Source organism: Onychostruthus taczanowskii, unplaced genomic scaffold (genome assembly GCF_017590055.1).
Source record: "Onychostruthus taczanowskii isolate IOZ18803 unplaced genomic scaffold, ASM1759005v1 scaffold127, whole genome shotgun sequence".
In the NCBI taxonomy this organism is placed as follows: Eukaryota; Metazoa; Chordata; class Aves; order Passeriformes; family Passeridae; genus Onychostruthus; species Onychostruthus taczanowskii.
This window is the reverse complement of record NW_024498429.1, coordinates 1,115,536-1,138,333: the sequence shown is the minus strand read 5'-3', so window position 1 is coordinate 1,138,333 and position 22,798 is coordinate 1,115,536. Positions and strand designations below refer to the sequence as shown.

The following is a 22,798-nucleotide window of genomic DNA, read 5'->3' as shown; positions in this document are numbered from 1 at the left end:
TGTAAAGTTTTAGGCAGGTATTACAAAATAACTTCGATAATAAGCAAATTTTAAATTCATAGCCAAATTTTATATAACACAGACTTGTTCATGTCTTCTTCTTAGCAAAGATATTCTACAGATTCAGCTTATCAATGCGAATTTAAATGTTGTGTTTCACATGAATGACTATTCCATTTTAAGACCAGATGTTGGGTTGTGGGACAGTGTATGGTCTGGTTTGGCAGTGTCTGGTCAAGTGCACTTAGAGCTTTTTCCATGTGCAAAAGTGGTACATCTGACCTGTGCTATTTTGAAGTAAATCTGTTGCTTGGTTTAGTGGTTAGAAAAGTTCCTTGGCTGGTTAAGTGAATCCGTTGCTCTGCAGATGTTTCTGGATATGAAATCTGTTGAAAACCACTAATGATACATTTTTTGTTTTTGTATAGGAATGTTACATTTTTGTGGTGATGAATTGGTATGATAGATTAAATCTGTAGTTGACACACAAGATTTAGGGAAATGTTTTTGGGTAAAGTGCATTTTCTTCCTTTGCAGATGCAGCAGGAAAGGAGCTTGTTTAGGTTTTTGGTTTTTTTTTTCTAATCTTAGTTTCTGGAATGGTTGGGTTGTAGGAGGTTTGACGATGATTGTCTGATACAGTCAGACGAATAACAGACCATGCTTTGCTCTGTACTTGTGCTTCTGCGGAGCATGGGTTAGAAGATGAGAGCTCTTCTGTGTGTGCCCTCCTTTTCCATATTTCAGAGATTTCAGGTGCCTGTCAGATCCCAGGAGCTGTCCCTCTGCTCCAGGAGGTGCCAGGTGGTTGCTGTGTAGTTGGGCACCTTTCTGAAGGGTGTTCTTTGGCCAGGTGTGGGAATTGCTCTGGCTCAGGCTAGCAGAGGGCAGGGCTGAGGACTCCTCTGGCATTAAAGGTGCAGTGTATAAGTTTAATTTGTTCTTAAACAACTGCACAGGTTGTTGTTTGTGCAGTGCTTTGATGGGGGGGGTGTGTGTGTGACAATTTGCAGTGATTTTTAACTGAGCTTCTGAGGACATGTCTATAGGTTGGTGTTCTTCAGGTTCCTCTATCCTTACCCTCTTATTCATGATTCCCTTGCACTTAGGGGGATTATTGATGGAAATGTCTGTCTAGAGTGCCTTCTCTTGTGTTTCAGCATCTTTGCTGTGTTTCACTTGAAAGGCCTTTATGGCCCTTAGCTTTGTGCAGTGTGAGAGATGAAGAAGACTGCTGCTGGTTTTATATGACATGACTTTGTATGACATTTGGCTTAATGTTGTAGTTTGTTCTTTTTCCTGAGACATTCACATTTTTATGGGGCTTTTTTTCGGCTTCACATTGCAGCCAGTGGGTGCTTTTCTCTGTCTGATGTCATATGTTGTTACTGGTATTTTAAGTCGTGTTCTGAAACAGGAGAAAATGTCATATTTCAGTCAGTTGATTTCTGCTAGAAAGTTGTATCTGTATTTTGTTCTGAAATTGTTGTAGGACAGATGAAGCAGTTTCTTTCCAAAAATTCTTGTGTTTTCAGGGAGGTAATGTGTCTTCTTTGCATATGCTGTTTGGTATATTCTGGTCTGGAGCGTGAATTCTCTCTGTTGTGTTGATTGTATTTCACTGTGCATGAAATGAAAGACCAAGAAAAACAAGGCTAAGTATAGTTTACTAAATTTTCTACACTACATAATAACGCTCCTTTTCCTTTTGACTTAAAGCTTTGTAAGTGATCCAGTATTCATAATCACGAGTGTTCCCGGGAAGGTGTGCTGTGTTTTGATTCAGATGTTCAGTGTGTTGAAGAATAAATTATAATATAAATGCAGGGCATCTTGCATATGGCGTCTATGCTAAATATTTTTCTCTAAAATGAATTCTTATGTGAGCAAAGTTAAACTGGTATAATTTGGAACAGTAGACTTTAGGCAAAATTGCAAGTAGATGTGTGTGAATATTGATTATTGTGCTCAGTAGCATGTGAAAAACCTCATCGTGCCTCAAAGCGCTGCTGCCTTAGTGGACTTAAAATCCTTTATTTAGCTGTCGCTAAGGATTTGTGTTGAGGGTTTTTTTAATTTCTTCTTTTACATCACACCATTGGCCTAGGTGCTGTAGTTCAGTGGCTTTCCCTGGCCTTCCACTGTCAGGCAGGTAGTGTTTTGGCCAAAGGATGGTGGAGTTCTGTCTGATACAGTCCAAACCTTGTCATCTCAGAGAACCCAATTCATATATTCTGAAAAAAAAAAGCAGGGAATGGTAATTGCAGCTGCAGAATAACCCTCAGAGGAGGGAAACACTTGACAAATTGACTTAAATATATCTCTGTGTGTCCTTAGGTGTAAGATACCTTTGTCTTAACTGCTGGGTATTCCAGCACAGCAGGTCAGATGTTGTGTGCCTCTTTGGTAAGAATCAGCATTTACAGGACTAATACTTCAAAAGTGATGCTTTGCAGATGATGTGAAGGGAAGAACTAGTTTTTGTTTTCTCTGGTGAAATAACTTCTTTCCTAAAAATGCTGCTTCATGTTCTTCCTTATGGAAGATGCTGCCTCATCCTGGACTGGTTGTGTGGCAGGTACTTGTGGCTTACTTGCACTTACACTGCAATGCCTCTCCTTTTTGTTTGTTTGTTTTCTTCTCTTTGTTCAAAACGTTGGGTTTTGTTAAATAAGAGAAGACTACAGTAAGAAACATAGCAAAGCCCACTGCTCATAGTCATGAACTCAATAAGTAATTGAGAGAGACTATTCAATGTAATCTTTTAGAACTATAAATATTAGGTAAAAAACCCTTTATGAATAGCAAGCTTAAATCTGTCACTTTTCACAAAAGCATGTAGTGATATGACAAGGGAGAAGGCCTTTGCTGAGGGAGAGTAGATTTAGATTAAATATTAGGGGGAAATTATGCCCTGGGGGGGTGACGAGGCCCTGGCACAGAGTGCCCAGGGAAGATGTGGCTGCCCCACCCCTGGAAATGTCCAAGGCCAGGTTGGAGGGGCCCTTGGAATAACCAAGCATAACTGGGGTAATGGAAGGTGTCCCTGCCCATGGCAGGGGTGGGATGAGATGGGCTTTGAGGTTCTTCCAACCCAAAACATTCTGTGAATTCAGGATAAGTCAGGTATTTACAACATTGGTATATGGTAAAAACCTCCATGCCACAAGATTTTTTCATTGATGCTTTTTCTTGAGTAGTTATCTTCTAGGTGCTTACTAGCAGAGGTTGCTTATTTTAACATTGAAATAGTTTTTATTAGTAGTAAATAAGTGTCAGTTTGGACTAATAAAAGTCCATTGTTGTGACCAAAGTGTGGACAAAGAAATGACCCCTAAACAGAGTGTATGTTTCAACTTAAGAGGCAAAAAAATGCCAGCATAATCACCTGAAAAATATGAGAAGCAGTTCATGGAATAATTTTCTGTTTGAGACAGAGAATAAAACATCAGCTGTAAGAGGAGCTAAGGTTCCATTTTACAAGTGACTCTGCTGTTTAAAGTGATTTGCTGGTAGGCATGCAGCAGCTCAGAAAGCAGCAGGATGCCTCACTAATAGCATTTGAGAGTCCTAAAATATAGTTTCATCTGAATTTTGAATATTGTTCTATTGATATGCTGTAAAAAAACCCATCAGTTTCATTGCCAGGCACAGAATCATCTCATTTTTTAATGCTGCTGAATCCAGTCATTCTCCTTTCCCCCGTGCTTATTTTTGTTCTTACTTTTAGTTTTACATTTTTTTTTTCCTGCTTTAAACTTTAATTGCCGTATAAAACTCTCCTGATTGTATGTGTTACATAGTGAGGATTGGAATGTTAGCTGAAAGATGGCGAGAGGAATCTGCCGTGCTGAAAATGCAAAAGATTTCCTGTTATTGTTACTCAGTTTGGTGCGAGTTAGCGTCCCTGGGGCAGCTAAAGCACTGCTTAAACTCTCCTTGCTTCATGGAAATGCACAAGTGGTAGCAGAGGATAAACCCTTGGTGTGTCCAATAATACTCTGATTGTGGTTAGTTCCAGTTCTGTCTTTAGAACACATTGTTCCTAATAAAATCAATGCACAAAGTGGTATGGCCTGCTCCAGCTGCAGAGTGTTACTGGATGCTTTGAAGGAAGGTAATTATTTTATTTATTTCTAGACTTGAAATTTTGAGAAAATGTCTCATTGAAATTCGAGTCTCTCAGTGGGCAGAACATGCATTGTGCAGTGTGCACGTAACAGCATTGTTAGGTACATGCAGGCAATCCAGGTCTTGTATTGCTGTGGACAAAACCAAATCTATAAATACCTCCGTGTGTAGTAAGGATGCTTGTCTGATACTGTGGGTTTTAAACTGGGTGGAGTTAATCTAAAAGTAGGGAAAAGAAATTGGAAATGGACTGGTGTTGTTGAATTGGAAGAAAGAAAGCAGGATATGTTTTTAGTGTTCAAAATTTGCAGGAAACTCCAAACTCGAGCTTATAAATAGAAATGCAGAAAATAAATGTGGCACCCCTGTGTTTATGCATTATAGTGTTCCCTGAGAGGTTTCTACAGATAAATATTGTGGACTTATGTAGAATATAGATATTTTTTAGTAATTGCCTAACAGAATGATTCTAAAAGCAGAGCAAAATCCTTACAGAGCTCTAGAAGGAAGGAATACTGGTGGAGTAGGAACACAGCTCCCTATTTTTTCCCGTCTAGCACTGTGGGGGACAGGAGTGGATGGAAATTCTCCTGCAGAAGCATTTGCTGTTTTGTTCGGTTGTGCTGCAGCCATTGGCACTTTCTGCTGCCATCAGTAATTCAGGGGCACAGGACACACAGGTTCAGGTTTTTGTCAGAGCCTGCCTAACCGGGAAAAAATGTGGAAGAAGGGGCATTGTCATTAAATAGAGAGCATCATAAAGACCTGCAGTGGAAGTTCAAGCCTTAGGTGTCAAGGTCTAGCAGTAGGGTTCTTCCCAACCACTTCATTGTTCCCTGGGCTCTGTTACTTTGCTCTTTATCTTAAAGCAGATGCAAGGAGAAATTTTTTCCTAAATAATAATTTCACTTACCTTCTCCAGAGCCATTGTGGAAGCTGTTGTTTCCGTAATATTGATTATGAAGAGCGTGGGCATTGAGTTTTGTCCAAAATGAGCCTGGCTGAGCCGTAACTGCTGTGTGATGGTTCCACTGGGGCTGGAGGCACTTGGAAGCAGTGAGTGTGTGGGAAGGTCTTAGCTGAGGTCTGTGTTCAGATAGAAGGTTGCTGCTGAGGTTCTTGAGGGGGTGGATCGGCAGTGTCCTCCCAGCAGGCTCCCTGGCAGGGAGGCTCTGAGCTCAGCCAGGTGTGCCAGCAGTTTGTGGCAGGTAGCAAAGTCACAAGGCACAGTGGCTAATTCAGTGTTTACTAGATCACGTTGATATCCTTGTAGATCATATTTACTAGTTTAAATGGAGTTGTTAAATTAATTTTTAAGCATTAGTTTAATGACTGTGTTGTTAAGTATCAAAGAAAACCGTCAGGCACTGGGTGCTCAGTGTCCATTTCAGCTGTTCCAGCACGGATAGCAGTGACAGCAGCCCTGCTCCAGCTCCTGCTGCCTTACCTGGTGATGCTCCAGTGCTCCAAGGCAAAGGCTGATTTTTCAAGAAATAGTTCTCAGGTTTTCTTTCAGAAATATAAAAAAAAAATGGCTATTTTTTTTTTCAGTGAGCTTCAAAGCTTTTCATGTGCTCATTAGTAATTTGAATGTTTCCTCTAAAGGATTGTGTGTTGGAAGGGTTGTTTTGACTTAGTTGAATGTGCATTGCATGCTTTATTGGAAATGAAGGCACAGATCAGCATGCAGCTCCAGCCTGCATCAGTGACTGTGCTCCAGGAGCCCTTTCCATATGAAAAGAGAAATCATTTCCCAATGATTTTAAAATGATGTCACGTATGGATTCACTCTGGTACAACTTGGGTTTCATTCTTTATGACTAATGAAGAATATTCTTAGCATAACTAAAACCACCTATGCTGTGTTCCCACAAGTTTGTGAAAGATGGGAGTGGAAACAGTGCTGAAAAATTAAAGACTTTACTGCTGTCCTCAGTAAAGACTTAGAATTGCTTCAGTACCTTTCATAGTAAAGGCAGAGACTGGGAAAATTAACTTATATTTACATTGACAAGCAATATTATATTAGTTCTTTAAATTATGCATTTTATTACTCTGTCCATAAAATACTTAATTCAGTATTTTTAAAAAGCTGGGTTATTGGACAGGACTGTTGTGATACTCTTTTTCCATTTGACTAACAGTATCCTTTTGAAAACATATTTCCACATACTTTCCTAGTGGCATGATAAATTTTTGTGGTTGTCATTCATTGACATGAGAATCTCAGTGAGGTTTTTTAAGATGCTTTGAGTCTTCATTTTGAGGTGTGGTAGAGAAGTTTTCAAATGTTGACCCCTAAGACTCAAGTCTTAATTTTGAAGTTACCATTCAAAATATGGGTTCATAACATCATGTTTTTGCTGAGGGATGAGGCAGTCCTGACTTGTATTTCTTTATGTTGATAGTGTAATTTTATATATATATTTTATTTTTTTTTTTGAAAGAAAGAAATTATTGTTATCCCCCATGAGTTACCTAGGAATGAATCTCATGGGCTGTTCCTGTCATTGATAACTTTTGTTTCATGATACCCATTGGTGGATAAATATATTAATGAGGTGACTCTTGACTTCACAGTTTCTCTGTTGCTTTTCAGCCCATTTCAGAATCCAGCTCTGCTACCTTAAAGAGTTCTCACACTTGATTTTCTCTAGTCTGGTATGTGTTCACTTATCTCTTTCTATTCTTAATTGCTGAAGGCAGTCCTCCCACTTACACTGTTCGATTTGTGTGGAGCTGGTAAGAAATTCAAATGATGCCCTGCTGAGAGTAGGATGGAGGCTGAAGGAGTGGGAGAGAGAAGCAGAACAAGCTGATGGTATTTACTAGAACTGCCTGTGCAAAATGGTGTGAAACAACCCATATTGATTGTCAAGCACATTGATAAGGTATTATATGTTAAAAAATTAACATATGGTGTCACCTAAGGTCATGGTCTTCTTTCTTAATTCTGCTTCTGTGGTCAAGTTGTTCTGTAACTGTTCATGTCTGAAATATAATTTGGAAAGTAATTTTGTGAAGTACTAGTGGCAGTTTCTTTGCTGTTAGCATCCTAGGCTGGCTAATTCTCTGATTAATCAAGTCATATCAGTATAGTTGGCCTTGTTCTCAAAAACTTGCTTCTGTCTTGGTGTGTTATAAGTGTTTTGGGGTGTGGGTCCATGGGAATTCCCTTTTCCCCTCAGTTTCAGTGAGGGGGTCCCTAAGGGGCAGGGAGCCCTCTGTGCAGGGTGAGCACAGCCCTGGCTCAGCAGTGCCCAGCTGCCCTCATTCCTGGGCTGCTTCCTGGGGCTGAAATCCTCGTTTTTGGGGTGGGCAGGGGCGTGCTCAGCGTGGCTGCTGCAAACCCAGAGCTGCTTGTGCCTCTTGGCAGCTCCAGGAGGGCCTGGCCATGTCAGGCTGCAACCTCCAGGCTTGGGATGCGTCCTGGAAACTTCTTGTTTTTCAGCACTTCAGAGACAGAGGAACCTTTTTTCATTCCTCTGGGAGCTGTTCTGTATCAAAGTGCTTTTGTGGGAGAATTTGTTCATGGAAAAACATTTGCCCTAGCAACTGTACAGATTGGGTATAATTGGTAAAAATAGGAAAGAGGCTTATGGATAGTGGTCATTAATTAAAAGTGGAGACCTTGACCACTGCCTTTGTGGCCTAGATGGGTGTTCTGGTCCAGTAGGGCACTTTTAATTGGCTTTGTTTAACAAAAGTTACAGAATCGATGGCAAACAAGCGACACGTTTTGTCATTGCAAAAACCCAAACAAGTTTAAGCAAAGTTCTCATAAATAGATGGTGTCAGATGAGATTTTGTAACAAACCCATGTAATTTGCAAGACTGTAACCTAATGTCCATGGGTAGTCTCTCAAGTATGAATAATTGCTGGAAGTTAATGCTCTGCATTGCAAACTGCCCTGAAGTGCAGATCTGTTGTATTTTAAGGTCTTTAGATAAACCTTCCAACAAATTAAGCTGTTTCTTTGCAGTGGAGTACTGACAGTAGTGTTTAATATCTTTTCCAGAGAAAGCTTTAAACCTATATAGTATAAATACATTGTTTCTAATGCTCTTAAAAGCAATGTTAAATTGTCCTCAACAAGAAACATATGGCTATAAATTCTGACATACTCCATGCACTGTCCTGACTGTCGGAAGCAGAGTGTGCAATGCAGAGGATATTTAATTTAAAAAATTGGGATAAGGGTCGTGAATTGTACGCTAGAAATAGAAAATAAGATTAGAGGTTATGTTTCAGGCATGGAGCTGTCTCTGGGGGGGGAAACAGAACAAGGTTACTTCAAGGTTTGGAGCCTGGCTGGGGGATGGGAGAAGGGAGGAAATCCAGCAGTGGCTAAAAATGGTGCCTGGGGGAGTTTGTAGTAATACACACAATAGGAGCTGCCAGGCTGAGGAATTGCCCTGATGCTGAGCCTTGTGCATTGTAGCCTTCTCCTTGCTGGTGCCAGATTAGTCATGGGCACTGCTTGGTACCAGAGGGGGGGTCCTGGCACCAGCACAGACAGTCCTGGTGCTGAAAAGGTCACTTCTCTAAACCTGGTACTGGGGAAATGTGTGTGCAAGGTGCCTGGCCAAATCCGTGGTAGATGCATCAGCTGGTATTGAGACATTGCTTAAATGTATTTGGCATCTTTGCAATGTCTCGTGGCTGGCAGAACTTTACTGTGTCACTGTTAGGGCAGCAGAAAAGCCCTTTGTCAATAAAAGCTGCTGGGAAGGAGTGTCAGCATGGCTTGAGTCACCTAAATATCATTTAATTGAACCTTAGTCTTTTCATGTTGCTAATAAATTTTAAGTATAATTGACACATCAGAAGATGCCACTTAAAATTTTAAATGTTACTCTCTTGTCTTAGTTTGTGAACAAAATCCATCTCTTTTAAGGAGTATGGAGAGATGCCCTAGCGTGTATTTGGTATGGTGTGGGCGTGGGATCTTCCACGTGGGTGTGTGCCTCTGTTGGGACCTGGTACTTCGGAGGGAACACACCTGAAGTTTCAGAAAGAGCTAACAAAAAAATCAAAGTTTAAGTCTCCAGTTTTGCCTCTGGATGTTGTATTTCTACTGCATAGATCAATCCCATTGTGTTAATTTGTTTTATGGATTAAAACATTACATTTGTTTCTCTTTCAAAATGCATTATACCAGCATAAATATCCCATTGTATCCTCTGCTGCACAAAAGAGTTCTTGCACAACCCAGTGCAGAAATATTTGGCACATAACCTGGTGACAAATCATGCCCATGATTGAGGGCTTACTTGTTTATATAAAACTCTCAGTACTTTTAATTTCAGGACACGGTAAAGTGGTGTGACTGTGTTTTATATGTTGTAGGTTAGGATTGATAATTATTTAACTACTGATGATTTTATTGGGAAATATTTGAGAGTTCTTTGGTGAATAATTTTCAACCTAAGAACAAGGCGATTTTTTTAAGGGCAAAAATCCCATTCCATCAGTATTTCTGTGCACATCAGTGTGACTGCTGTGTGCCTTTCCCTGCTGTATAGTTACTGCAGAGCTCAGAGCTGGGAGGGAGGAGAGTGCCAGCAGAATTCTGTGTGTGCATTTGTTAGCAAAGAGCTCTTGGGGGAAGTTGTTTATACTCCTTGGTAGCATCTACACCAGGTTTATTTTCCAAACATGTAAATTTATTTGTATTGAAGGAAATTAACTTCATTTTTAAGAATGCTAACTCTGTTTTGAAAGAAGCAGCAAAACGATTGTTAAAATATTAAAATACTTGCTTTTCTTAATGAAAGGAAAATAACTTTAATCAAGCTAGTTTTCATAGGAGAAGCATATAAAATGTAAACCCCAGGTAACTAATTGCTTTTGAAGAGAGGAATTTCTTGCAGCTTTCTCTGTGTAAGGAGTGGATGGAGGAGACCCAAGGCTGCTGCAGAGTTCCTCAGTGTGCAGCTTTCTGATGTTGACCTGTGGCTTATTTTGGCATTTGCGTTGTGTGGATGAAAGGCAACAAATTATTGTGTGGACTGAAATAGCAGGTGGGATTACTGGAGCAGCTAATGGAGGGCTGGAATCTGGAGTCTGAGCGCTGGGAGCTGCTGCCACTGTGGCCTTGGCTGGGACAGGGCAGAGGATCCCTCTGTCCCCAGTGCTCGTGCCCGAACCAGCTGCTAACAGCATTGCACAAGGCTGAGCAGCTCTTAGGGGAAGGGTTTTTTGGTTTTTTCAGTTGTCTGTGAGTAAAGCAGGCAGAACAGCTAGATAAGCACTGAGCTCTGGGTGGTCTGGAAGGGGGAAATGTTACAGGTGGCAAGTCTGGGCTCTGTCTTTTCCTTTGAATTTGTATTAGAGATTTATAAACTGGAAGGGTGCTATATTTGATCTTATAACTAATCCTATTTTGGCTCCAGCTATGCAAGATGAGTTAGGGCTATTTTAAAAATCTCATCTATATTTAATTAAGCTTTAAAAATTCTGCCCTTAATGAGGAGGTGAATTCTGTGCCCAGGACACACAAGCAGCTTTTTTGATCAGAAAAAATGAGGAAGGGTTATGAAGTATGCATGCTACTGCTTCTACTTTGCTAATCTTTATGATCACAAATTACTTGTCACCTCTGTTCCTTCATCAGCTACAGAGATTAGTTCTACATATGATAATTTATTACAAGCTATAGATTTGTTAGAAATAAAGCATTTTGACAGTACCAAAAGTCTCCTGTTACAGAAGTCTAGTTCAAGAATGATTTTTAGAATTAAAGTGAAAACTACTCAGCTACTACTATATATGAAATTGCTATTTACAGTAGTATTATGCTTTTATAGTATTATGTACACACTAATGTTTGATTTTGTTATGGGAGGGAGACTGTAATTCACACTGGATTGCTCTGGTTTATTCATATCCTGTGACAGTGAATCAGATACTGCTGTCTATATACAGACTGAATTGCCAGCCAGCTTTGGGCCCAAATATGGTAAACATAATTATGTTCATTTGCTGTAAAAATACATTCTCCTTAGTTTAACATTTTCATGATTACAGTTTTCTGGTAATTCCATAATTTTCAGCATGAGAGGGATATGAAAGGCGTAATCATCATGTCTCTCTCTTCAGTGTAGAATATAGTTTGTTTTCCTGGGCAAAACTCCAGCTGTTCAGTGATGAATTTACTGCTGCTCAAATACAGTGAGCCCATAAAGCATTTGGAAGGGCTGTTCTTGGGACAGGAGCTGTGCTGTGGAGACAGAATCTCTGTGTGCACAAACAGCAAAACCCCCTGGCTGCAACTGCCCTGTGGCACTGAGGGGATGTGCTGATGTCAGTTTTTCTGATATGGACTCCTGCTCCTTATTTTTGGAAATGAAATTAATATCATTTCAGAATACTTAATACTTCTCAAGTCAGAGACTTTCAATGAATGAGTTGGGAGGGCATTAAGATAAAGCTCCTACTCTGTACTGAAGGGAATAAATATTAGTAAATATTGGATTAGGTTTTAATTTCAGTCACAAAGGAGTGTTTACAGTAATAGTTATTAAATCAAAAAGAGGATAGTTTCCTCATGCTAGATAGTACATGCTAGTATGACACTTCATTTGTACAAGGGCGTTAGGATTAGTACATTTAATGCAGCTAAGAAAGTGCATATGCAGGGTTTTTTCATTGTTTTGATGTAGTCTGGTATTGAGAATGTTGTAGATGAATTCTGTGGCAAGTGTTGTGAATTCAGGAGCAGCATAGTAATTTGGGTAAGGAAAGATTGTTGGTGTTGAGTTACTCCAAATGTTTTGAAAGCTTTCATCATCCTTGCTGCAAACAGGCAAAAAAAATCACATACAGGCTTTACAGGATTTGCTGTACATAATCTGTCTCGTGTTTCTAGTACTCAGAACTTCCTTCTTCATAGCAGAGCTTTAAATGTGTGGATGATCTGTAATTTTCTCTGCCTTGAAATACTACTTTTATCCAACACTACTAAAATAATTAAAATGCCTACTGAAGTTATTCTGAGTTTAGCTTTTTTAAACTTGTATAGCGTCACAAACTCTTAAAACAGTTTGGCTTAGGGATATTTATTTCAGTGGGAAAATTCAAACGTGTGTGTGCTGGGAAGTGCAAGTCCTGGGGCGTTTCTGAAATGTGGGATCTGTGTTTGCAGGAGCAGCAGAAGGGCTGCAAGTCTGAGAGGGAGAGGGTGAGCTGGGATGAGGAAATGTTTCTGTTTGCAGAGGAGTTGTAAACAGTGTGTCCTTGTGGCACTTGTGTCGTTGGGACTGTTCCACTGCACTCAGTGGTTGCTGGGGGTGGAGAGTGACAAAGGAAAAGTTGCTGATTCGGGCTCCAAAACGGATCCACCTCAACAGCCTTTATTTTATCCCTTGGAGGTTATACATGGATTTGTAGGGAAAGGCAAGAGCAGGGTGAATTTGTGGGAATACTGATTTAAAACTGTCCTCAACAGCTTGCTGCATCTGGGGTTTCCTGAGCTGTGGTCAGACTGTTCAGTAACCCAGGTGAGCGCCTCTGTCGGGGGCGGGTGATAAGAGACCAGAACTGCTCACTCAATTGAAAGTCTGGGTAAGTCATGAATTTATGCACTGGCATAAATATGTGTCTGGCTTTTCCCTGGAAAACACAGAACACAGCTGTTCCCTTCCAGATCTGTTCTTCTCACTGCCATTCAGGATCAGGCTGATGTTTAGCAAAAGCAGTCAGTTGTAGCACTGAGATCACCTTCCTCAATGGTGATGATCAGACCAGAGCCCATCATTCTGTGTGTGACGTTTGGATTCTTTCGCCATGTATGAGTTGATGAATTTATCCCTAATTAATTGAGTGTCTTTAGTCCCTTAGTCCTGTGTGTATATATATAAAATGTGTTAGAGCATGCAGTATGTCATGCCTGAATAGTGTAGTATTGACCTGGGTTCTTATTCCCACTTGTCTTTCCAAGTCTTGTTTAAGATGTGATTTGTTCAGGACAATGAAAGCTTCCTCAGAAGAACCTAACTCTTGAAAGAAGATGTGTTGAAGAATGTCTCTGATGATGTCTCTTTTATTTCTCTGTGTGCTTGGTCAAAGAGTGGGAATTACTCCCATTTTTCTGAGTGTGGAAGTTTTTTCTGCAGTGTTTGAGTCCATGGACAAATCCTTTTAAGCTGATGAGAATAAAGCTCTACGTGGAGCCTTCTGCCTGCTTTCTTGATCTGCACTGACTCAGCAGTAACTAAGCTCTTCAAAGTGATTTCCTAAACCTCTTTAACGAATTTTAGTAGAAATTTCTAACATGGATCTTAAAATGTGTATTGAAAACATCTCTTCCCAGTTACTGAAAATGAAATACGACATTTGCTTGTGCTGGAAAGCTGCAATTGATGGTGTAGCAAGGAGTTTAACTCTGATTTGGACCCTAAGTTCATTACTGAAGTGAGCCCAGAGGTTTAAGATGTCTACTGTAACCTCATGGTTACAGTAGGATGGTTTAGTGTTGGACTTTTTTTTTACTGTTTTTATTGTATTGCGTTCACCCCCCCCATGTGAAAGCTGGTTTTCTGCATAAACTTGGGAAATGGTGATTTTTGGAGTTTTCTGTACACAACTGAGAAACAATTAAATTTGTTTTCTTAATGCTTGTTTTTTCAGTGAAGTTTTAAAAAGAAAGCACCGTCGTAGACTCTGTGTTTACATTTATATTTTTGAATACAGTAATCAGGAGTGATAGGGTGAAGAAGAATTGTAGGTGGCTTCTGCTTAGGAGGACTTCAAGTGTGGATGTGATGTGCTGGGTGGGAGTGCAAAGACAGACTTGGGAATTGTCTCAGGTGGCCATAACTGGACCAATGTGCATAAGCCTGACCAAGTAATATTCCTGTTCCATATATGCTTAATTGAATATTTCTCTAGCTCAACCTTTCCTTCCTGACTTCCCTTCATCAGGAAGTGAATCTGTGGCCTAAAAAGGTAATTTACAGGAACATGTTAATTTAATCTCAGGATTTTCTAGAAATTGTCACTCACTGTCCCTGGGTTGAAACCCTTCCTGCAGTTTTTGCCTCTCTTTGGAAGGGAAGTTTATTTTTCACATGGATGGCTGTCCGTGTGCAGAGGTGTCTCTTCCTGAGCAGTCCTGTAGGATCAGAGAATTCTGTAGGTGAGCTGTTCTGGGAGGCAGAGCTGTGTCTTTTCTACAGAAATTTGTGCTGCTTATGCTTGTTCTCAGTCTGGTCCCACGAGCTTTTTCCTCATCCTAGCACATTTTCCAGCTCTACTGGGTGAGTGTGGTGGCGAGTGCACGCTTTTGGGAGATGGAGCCTGGAGTCTCCCTTGGCTGAGTCATGTGTGGGAATTCCTCTTGCTGTGTGCAGGGGCTTTGTTAGGCTGCTCTCCCAAAAGAATGGGCATTATTTCCTTTCTGTTTTCAAAGGGGGGCTGCTTTCAAAATAGATAACATAAGCACCTATTGCCAAGGGAGGATTGAAGCAGTGCTCCTGATCTGACACAGGCATCTGTTTTTGATGCTGGTGGAGGCACACAAGGCTGGAAGAAACTCTGATTTAACACATTCCTTTCACCAGCTTTTCCTTTTGTTGTCATATCTCATTGCTGAGACTTGAGTTAGTGCAATTTCAAGTGTTACATGTTTTACTTCAAACAAAATGCGAGGAGTCTCCTGATGGACTGTAGGCTCTGCCTTGGAAAAATCCAGTTCTCTGGGCTGGCAAGTCTGAATCTGACTGATTCCATGTCTGTCTTTTAGGGAGTGTAATTACACAGGTTTATAGGGTTTTTGTCTGAAGGGCTAAGATTTGGAAGTGAGGTGGTGCAGTGCTAAGCAGGCAGGACCCTTACCTAACTCCCCAAATTTTATGTTCCTCAGCCTTTTCCAGTCCTCTCTGTTTCTGAGTGGTTTTCATGACAGTCATTGGTTATTTGGATTTTTTGGGCAGGGCATAGACATATTTTTCTGTTTGCTTGTCTTTTTGGGCACCTAACAGAAATTCACCCCAACAGGATTGTTCAGTACAAATGCAGGAGACAGAAAAAAACAGTCGTTGCTTTAAGGAGTGTTGTTTTGAAGGGAATAAACTCCAGACAAAAGCATAATAAATTAGTTCAGAGACTGTCTATAAATACTAGGTAGATACATAATCAGTGAAATTGGTCTTTTGAGTTAATAAACCAGGTTGCTGGTTTAACAGATCTCAGTGCTTTGGTTGGTGATTGCTTCACTGCTAACTGAGAGCAGGTTCCAAATTAATAAGTTCCTCTGTTGAAATTTGAGGTGCTCAGTTTGATTCTAGTTGAGCTGTGCTAATTGCACAGGCCCTGTGGGGTGTGTTCTGGGAGCTCTGGTCCCCAGCTGGGGCAGGGAGGACACAGGGGCACTTCCAGGGTGGCTGCTGGCACCCATCTGCCCCCAGGGAGCTGGGAGGGTGGGCTCTGCTGAGTGGGGACACCCTGGGAATGGGGACATCCTGGGAATGGGGACACCCTGGGAGAAGGGTGTGTCCAACAGGAGCTTCATGGATTCACTAAGGATTCACTTGACTACTTTTTTGTTTTGGTTTTTTTTCCTCCAACTGTTCTGGGCAAGCAGCCAAACTGGAATCCCAATGAGCGATTCATGAGCTAACAAGAACTAAAATAATTTTGGTATAATGGTGTATTTCTGACTTTTCTCCATCCTCCTCTAATAGGAGATTTTTACAACTTGGGTGACAAAAAGAAACCAAACTGAAAAACACATGCAGGAGGTGCCTGGGTCTCCTGGAGGCTGCAGCCCATTAGAAAGCCTTGGGAAGCAATGCTGGTTTTCCATCCTGGACCTGCAGCTCCAGCCCAGAAGCAGTCGGGGTTGGGTGAGGAGAGTCCTCTCCCTGCTGCCATTCCTGGCCTGCTGGGGCTCTTGTCCTGTGCCTGCATCCTGCCATCTGTGGGAGTGAGTCTGCAAAAACCCTAAGCCTCCTTTGCCCTGGCAGTGAAGATAATCAATACTTGTCAACCCCTATGAAAGCATTTGCATGCTTGAAGTATTTATGATGTGTCGGTAAGAAATTCCAGGTGCAGAATAACTTGGTTGCATCTTAAGATGGATGCATATTTTCTGTCAGCCAGCATTACTTGAAGGTGGCTCTTGCTCTTCTTGTTGATTTTTTGAAACTTAGTTTCAGCTCTTGTATTATTCTGTAAAGTTTTATGTTCAAAACAGTGTTCGAAAATGAAAACAAATTTTAAAAACTCACACACATTTCATTTGATCCATTTGCTCTTCATGGGTGGATTGAATATATTAGACAGGTGCCATTCCTGTGGCGATTTTGATATTAATAGATGTGGTGAATAGATGGATTGATGAGAGTAGTGGAAAAATTGTAGTCAAAGTCAGAATTTAATTTATCAGGTTGAGATTTGTTGCTGAAATTAGAACTGTTTGTTATATTGAATCCCTGGTCTGGGATTCAATTCCAGACCAATTCCAATTTCTAGTAATTTCAAATTCCAATTTCTAGTATTTTTGATTAGATATGTTTTGTAGATGTAATCCATCTTCAGTTTGGGAGAGTGTAAAATGAATCAACTCTTGAGTGAAAAATGTGATGTCTGTCTTAAAATACCTCCCAAAAAGTAGTTGGGGACACCTGACTGTTGTTTTTAACCATCATTTATGAGGTATTATAAATATTATCATTTATTTTAACTGATCATTTATGGGGATCCTGAGAAGTTTACCTGGAGGAGTTTCCACCATCTGTCCTGGTCCCTTGTGTCGTTAGCTCCATTAGTGACCGTGTAGCAGGGGGCAGGAAGGACCTGCTGCTGCTCCTGGGGATGCAGCCCGACCTGGCGCGCTGGTGCTGCCTCTGCCAGGCTCCCGCCTGGGCTCCTTCCCGTTTCTGCTGCTTCAGTAATGCCAGTAATGCTTTCGAACCACGCTGCCGGCTGCAGGCTCCGCAGTCAGGGCTCCGTGCTGCCCTCCTGCCCCGGCCGGCGAGGTGCTGCCGGTGCCCCCCGGGCTCTGCGCGCCCTCCTTGCCAGCCGCGCTTTCCGCGGCCGCTCTGTGCAGCTCCATGCCCACGCACAAATTGTTGTTGCCTGCTCGCTCTTCCAGCCCTGAGCCCCTGTGTTGGGGACAGAGGGACGCTGAGCAGTCCTCAGGAAGTGGTGTACAGGCTTCCCTTGCCCTCCTGCTGCCAGGTTGCTGTGCAGGTGCTGAGGACCATTTGGAATACCTTTGGTTTAAGGTGTTCACATTTGGGTGGCCTGGCCAGGTGATGGATGGGACGTACACGTTAGTGGCAGGAACCTGTGAAGGTGGAATGCCACCTTTCCTCGTGGAGTGACTTTGGATTTGCACCACATTTGTATCTCTGAATGTCAGCGAGACTTCTGTGTGTTTTTGACAGGAGGCCCTTGGCTCTGGCAGCTTCCTGGCCTTTTGGCCTCGCAGTGGGTTTGTTTGTTCAGGCTTTTCCTGGGTAAGCAATCTGGCTGCTCTGGGTTGTCTCTTTTGGACTTGGCTTTTTTTTGAACATTAATTGGATTTAGTTTGTTTTACATAAATGGTGGGTGCGGTCCTAAGTTCATCCTGAGGTCTGGAATCTGTATCTCATCTAATTCAAACCAGCATGAAATGTTACATTCAAAAAGTTGGCTCAGGTGTTTTGGACTATCTTACTCTTCTGTGTTTTATTGCATATTCTCTGGATGGACAACGGAATCCATAAAAACACCAACTGAAGGCAAGCTTTTGCCAGTTTTTAAAGTTGAGGTCAGAATCTTTTTAAAAGCACTGCTTCCTCTGCTCAATTCCTTGTGTTGATTCAGGGAAAACGTTGCTTTCTCTTCTAGCAGGGTAATCCCAAACAGGACAGATGGGGAATTGAACTCCTCATGCTGGTCCAAAACAAACTGGGGGGTACCAAACTCCACTTGTCTGAAAGTCTTCCCTGTTTGTTCATGTCTCTTGCAACTGGTGAAGTTAGGAAAAAACATTTTTCTGGGAAGTACCTAAGCAAAAATATTTGGATGCTACATTTAAAAAAAGTAGTGAACAGATTTGCATTTGCACTCATTTTCCTGCAATTTCTGTTTCCTCTATGCAAATAGAACCATTTTTAGAGGAGCTTGTGCAGCTGTCTGATTCCGTGGAAGTTCAAACAGACCAAACTCGCAGCAGTTCCTTAACTTTGGCATTAACTCCTTGAAGTGAGAATGCAAACAGCATGTTGAGCTTTTCCAGCAGTGTTTTGCCAAGCAGGGTAGTGTTCAGTGTGGAGCTGGGTTTATATTATATATTAATTCTGTTACAGTCTTTAATAGTACCTTAACAGCACTGTTTTGGTTTTGATTACATAAAGGAAGGACTAAAATACCTTTTCCTGTGGTATGGTAACTTTTTTGGTAATTCCTTCACTTGGTTTCTGTGGGTATTTCTATTTTTCACAAAACGAAGTATAAGCTTAAGGTTTATATTTTGGGTGATAACATGCTGTTCTTGTGTCACTAGAAGGAAACCCTTGGTTACTTTTTCCCCCTAAGGTGGCAAGAGGTAGATTGGCCTGAAGTCCCTGCAGTTCAGGCTGGAGCTCTCCCATTCAGTGCACACACCAAAAGCAGGGGGGAAGGGAAGGGAGGGCGTGGGAACCTTCTGCGCTTCACTTTTTCAGAAAAAGATGCAAAATGAGGAATGTTTATTTTGTATGTAGCATGTCAGAGAGCTCATTATAGAGTTTCAGACATAGTATTCAGACACATGTCTGGTGTTGAGGCGTGCAGCTTTCCTCTCTCTGAATAAATATCAGCTGAAGATACAGGCTGTCCTCTTTAAGCTTCTGTGTAGGTTTTATTACTAGGGAATTTTGAAGCTGAAGAGTTGAGTAAGTACCTGCAAGTTTGACTACAAAATTGTGTAGAAGTAAAACACAATGATTTGTCATTTTTGTTTATAACTGTAGAAAATAGGAAGCCACCATTTTTTTCCTATGCATTGCATTTATGTTCTTTTATGCAGCAGGTTTATGTAATAGCTAAATATTTAACCATTCCAAATGATGGTTCAGTGTGTTTGATCCTGACAGGCTCTGTGTGTAATCACAAGCACTGAGCTGAGGTGCATCTCTGATAATCTCATCTGAATCAGTACCCTAGAGCTTGAAAACCCTTCCTTCTTAGTTTTTTCTTTTATGATCATTTCTTAAGTTCCTCTACAATGAGAAATGTCATGTCTACTTAGGAAAAACAATCACTAATTTACTTATATGTTGCATTTAAATTAACGAACTCTCTTATTCCATTTACATTTATATGCAATCAAGGAAACCAATTTAATCATGCTCTCCACTGTAAGACACCATAACTCATAAAACAAGGAGAAAATTATTTTCAGCTATGCATGTGACATCAAGACATCCTAGAAAATTACGGTTTTAATGAGTTTCTTGCATTTTGACACATTCAGTGTGAATATTGAGAGAAGTAGTTAGGGAGGTAAATAGTCAGCTTGGAGTACTTAAAAGATGCTAAAATGCATGTGGGAGTTTCTTTGAGTTTTAGGTTTTTAAAAGTGCAAATACAAAAGAATATTTGCTCCAGATCTCTGAAGCAAAACCATCTGCAGCAACGAGTTCCTGAAAAACTTGTGTCCTGTTGTTTTAGTGGGGGTGAGACTAGCCAGCTCTGGATGTTTTGTCCTGCTGTGTCTTGCCTCCTTCTTTATCTGTGGGATGCTTGTGTCCTACATGCGTGCCAAAAAGGGAATGAATGAGTGAATATTGTGTGTGTTCACACAGGTGGAAATAAGAAATTCTTCCCCAACCATTCTGACAATATTGCTACAGATTTCATTGCTCAAATATAATAGCTAAAGGAACATTTTGTTGTTAAATGAAAGGCTTCCTGGACTATTCTTCCAAGTGCCTTTGACATTGCAATTGCTGCAGTAAGGAAAAGGACGCCCTTGTTTGATAGAATCGAGTGGGGTGTGTGTAGGAGAAGGGAGAGAGTGGCCTGAAGTGTGACTGGAGCTAGGACTGGGCAAACTGATGGGAGGAGTTGTATCCTTCTGATATTGTCCTGACACTGTTTGAGTGTCTGCTATTGAACACCTGGTGCTCCATCTCATCCCTGTCCCTGCTCAGGCTCTGCTCGCCTTCCTGCAGATGCCCTCCAGGAGCTCTTGGCTCTCCAGCTGCAGCAGGGTTTGCCAGCAGGAGCAGGGCAGTACAGAAGTTGTGCTTCCTCCCTACTTGGATATGTGCTGAGTGCTATTTAGTGCAATCATATTCTTAGGCAGTTGTGCCTCATGTACCACCTTGTGTATGAGAGATGCTGCCTGCCCATCACACTGGAATGGGACATGAATGTTGTATTTCTCAGCTAATCTCAGGATTAGGAAGATTTGTCTGTTGTTGTACTAAATAAAAAACTAGGGACCTCTATCTGTCGACTTACTAAACTATTAAAATGAATGGGAGAGTTCTGCAATAAATTATGGTGCATGAAGTTTTAATTGATTTCATTTTAAAATTATTTTTAAAGGATGAGATTACAAAATGTGATGAACTCCCCTTGAGCTGTGCAGTAATACCTTGCACTGTTCTTAACTGTGCAGGACTTGCACTGGGGGTTGACCAGACTCTTAAGTTTGACAGCCTACAATGAAAGAATTAACAAGAAAATATCCAACAGTGTTGAGTTTAGCCACAGGATGACACTGGCTTCTAACAGTTTTTTCAGCTCAGTGCAGTTCTTCCCTTTGGATCTTGGGTGTTGTTGACAGTGTGTGCCCAGAGATGTGAACCAGGACACTGCAGGAGTTAAATTTTTAAACCTTCTCATTGTTCTCTGATGTATAACTTTTTTTTTTTTCCCCATTCACAGGAAATGACCTAGAGGCCTTACAAATACATTTGTGCATTTTTGTTCTGAGTCTGCAATTGAGGGCAAACGCAGTCTGGAAGCACCACTTCTTAAAGTTACAACGGAAACAACTACCTCAACAAACAGGGAAAGGGGAAGAAGGCTTGCAATAACAAACACTCTAGTTTTTAATAGCTTATACTTGCAAAGTCTTCTGCAAACAGTCCAGATTTTTTTTCCCCCCTCCAATATTAAGAAGAGACACTACAAGTAAACTGAGTTGGCAGACTGGATCTGTCAAGACATTTGGAGATATTTGATCTGCTGACATAAGGATTTGCTTTTTCAAGGAAAGAGCCTCTGCACTGCTTTTATAATCGCTGTTGATCGGTGGTTTGCTCCACTTTTCCTGATACTACTAATGGGAGAATTGTATTAAGGTATTGCTTCTAAAACTATTATTTGCATTGACAAAATTAATTTTCGTAGATGCAACAGCAAGAGACGGTGTTGTGCTCGTGAAGAACTTGAAGGCGATCACTTCTCTGCTCCACTTGCTTTTTTGCCTGCAGAGGGGATACCACAAAGGGACAGAGCATTATTGAGATACTTGGGCTTGCTTTTTGAGTACAGTTTATAACTGCAGCAGGGCTGCACCCAACATTGAAAACACAGAGTCAGCAAATCTGCTGCCGTTCCCACTGCTGATACAGATTATACAGACGCTCGCCTTTCTGAAATGCCTTTTGTGAAACCTATGTACACAGTCCTGCACCGGTACTGTACATAGATACCCGAGGAAGGAATTTGACAAGTGATTGCTAATTCAAGAACTCTCTGGACAAGCACTCACTTATGTATTGCTGCAGTGCACAAGAAAGCAAAATGGACTATAAGCGGCGCTTCTTGCTTGGCGGGTCCAAGCAGAAGGTGCAGCAACACCAGCAGTATCAAATGCCCGAGCTGGGCAGGACCCTGAGCGCCCCGCTGGCCTCGGCCACCCCCAGCACCCCCCTGGTGTCCCCGGCTGCTGCCGGCGGCTGCTCCCACCCCGCCTCCCACACGACTCCGATCGCAGACATCCAGCAGGGAATCTCCAAATACCTGGATGCACTCAACGTGTTTTGCCGTACGAGCACTTTCCTCACAGACCTTTTCAGCAGCGTGTTCAGGAACTCGCACTACTCTAAGGCAGCTATGCAACTGAAAGACGTGCAGGAACATGTCATGGAAGCGGCGAGCCGACTCACAGCAGCAATAAAACCAGAAATAGCAAAAATGCTGATGGAACTGAGTGCAGGAGCTGCGAACTTCAAAGATCAAAAAGAGTTCAGCCTACAAGACATTGAGGTAGGTTACCTTGGAGGATACTGGTTTGCACGTGAATTTGTGTCATTCCTTCTTAATTGGATTTCTCTTCAAAATCCCTTCTGCTCCAAAAGTTTTCTCCACCATGCTGTGTGTTTGTGGGTAATGCTGATGGAAAAAGAAGCTCTTCATTTCTTTCATACTAAGAAAATACTAAGTCATTTGCGAGATCTGACCTCCATCCATGTTAAATTAGGTTTTAGTAGGTATTTCTGTAGAAGAACCAACTAGACAAAAGTTGTAAACCATTTTCTGGTTTATGTCAGCTAACATTTCTAAAAATATTATGCCATCATATTCTGAATCAGCCTACAGGTTCCTTGGTGTTATCCATTTTGAAGGGAAACCTGAGCACATGGGAGTAGCATATTGTCATCAGTGTTTCAGTAAAACTACATATTCGTTGACTACAGAGTGATTTTATCACTGTTTAGAATATTTTTGTCTTTTTGA

General features: G+C 41.3%; 1 protein-coding gene across 1 annotated transcript in view; it reads left to right on the top strand.

The window, feature by feature from the left end:
• GARRE1 (granule associated Rac and RHOG effector 1) overlaps positions 1-22,798 on the top strand; it is a 52,352-nt gene that overhangs the window by 3,259 nt on the left and 26,295 nt on the right. Inside the window, exon 2 of the mRNA XM_041396247.1 lies at positions 20,999-22,327. Coding sequence (XP_041252181.1) covers positions 21,833-22,327 — 495 coding nt within the window. The 5' untranslated portion in view covers positions 20,999-21,832. The remainder of the gene's footprint in view (positions 1-20,998; positions 22,328-22,798) is intronic.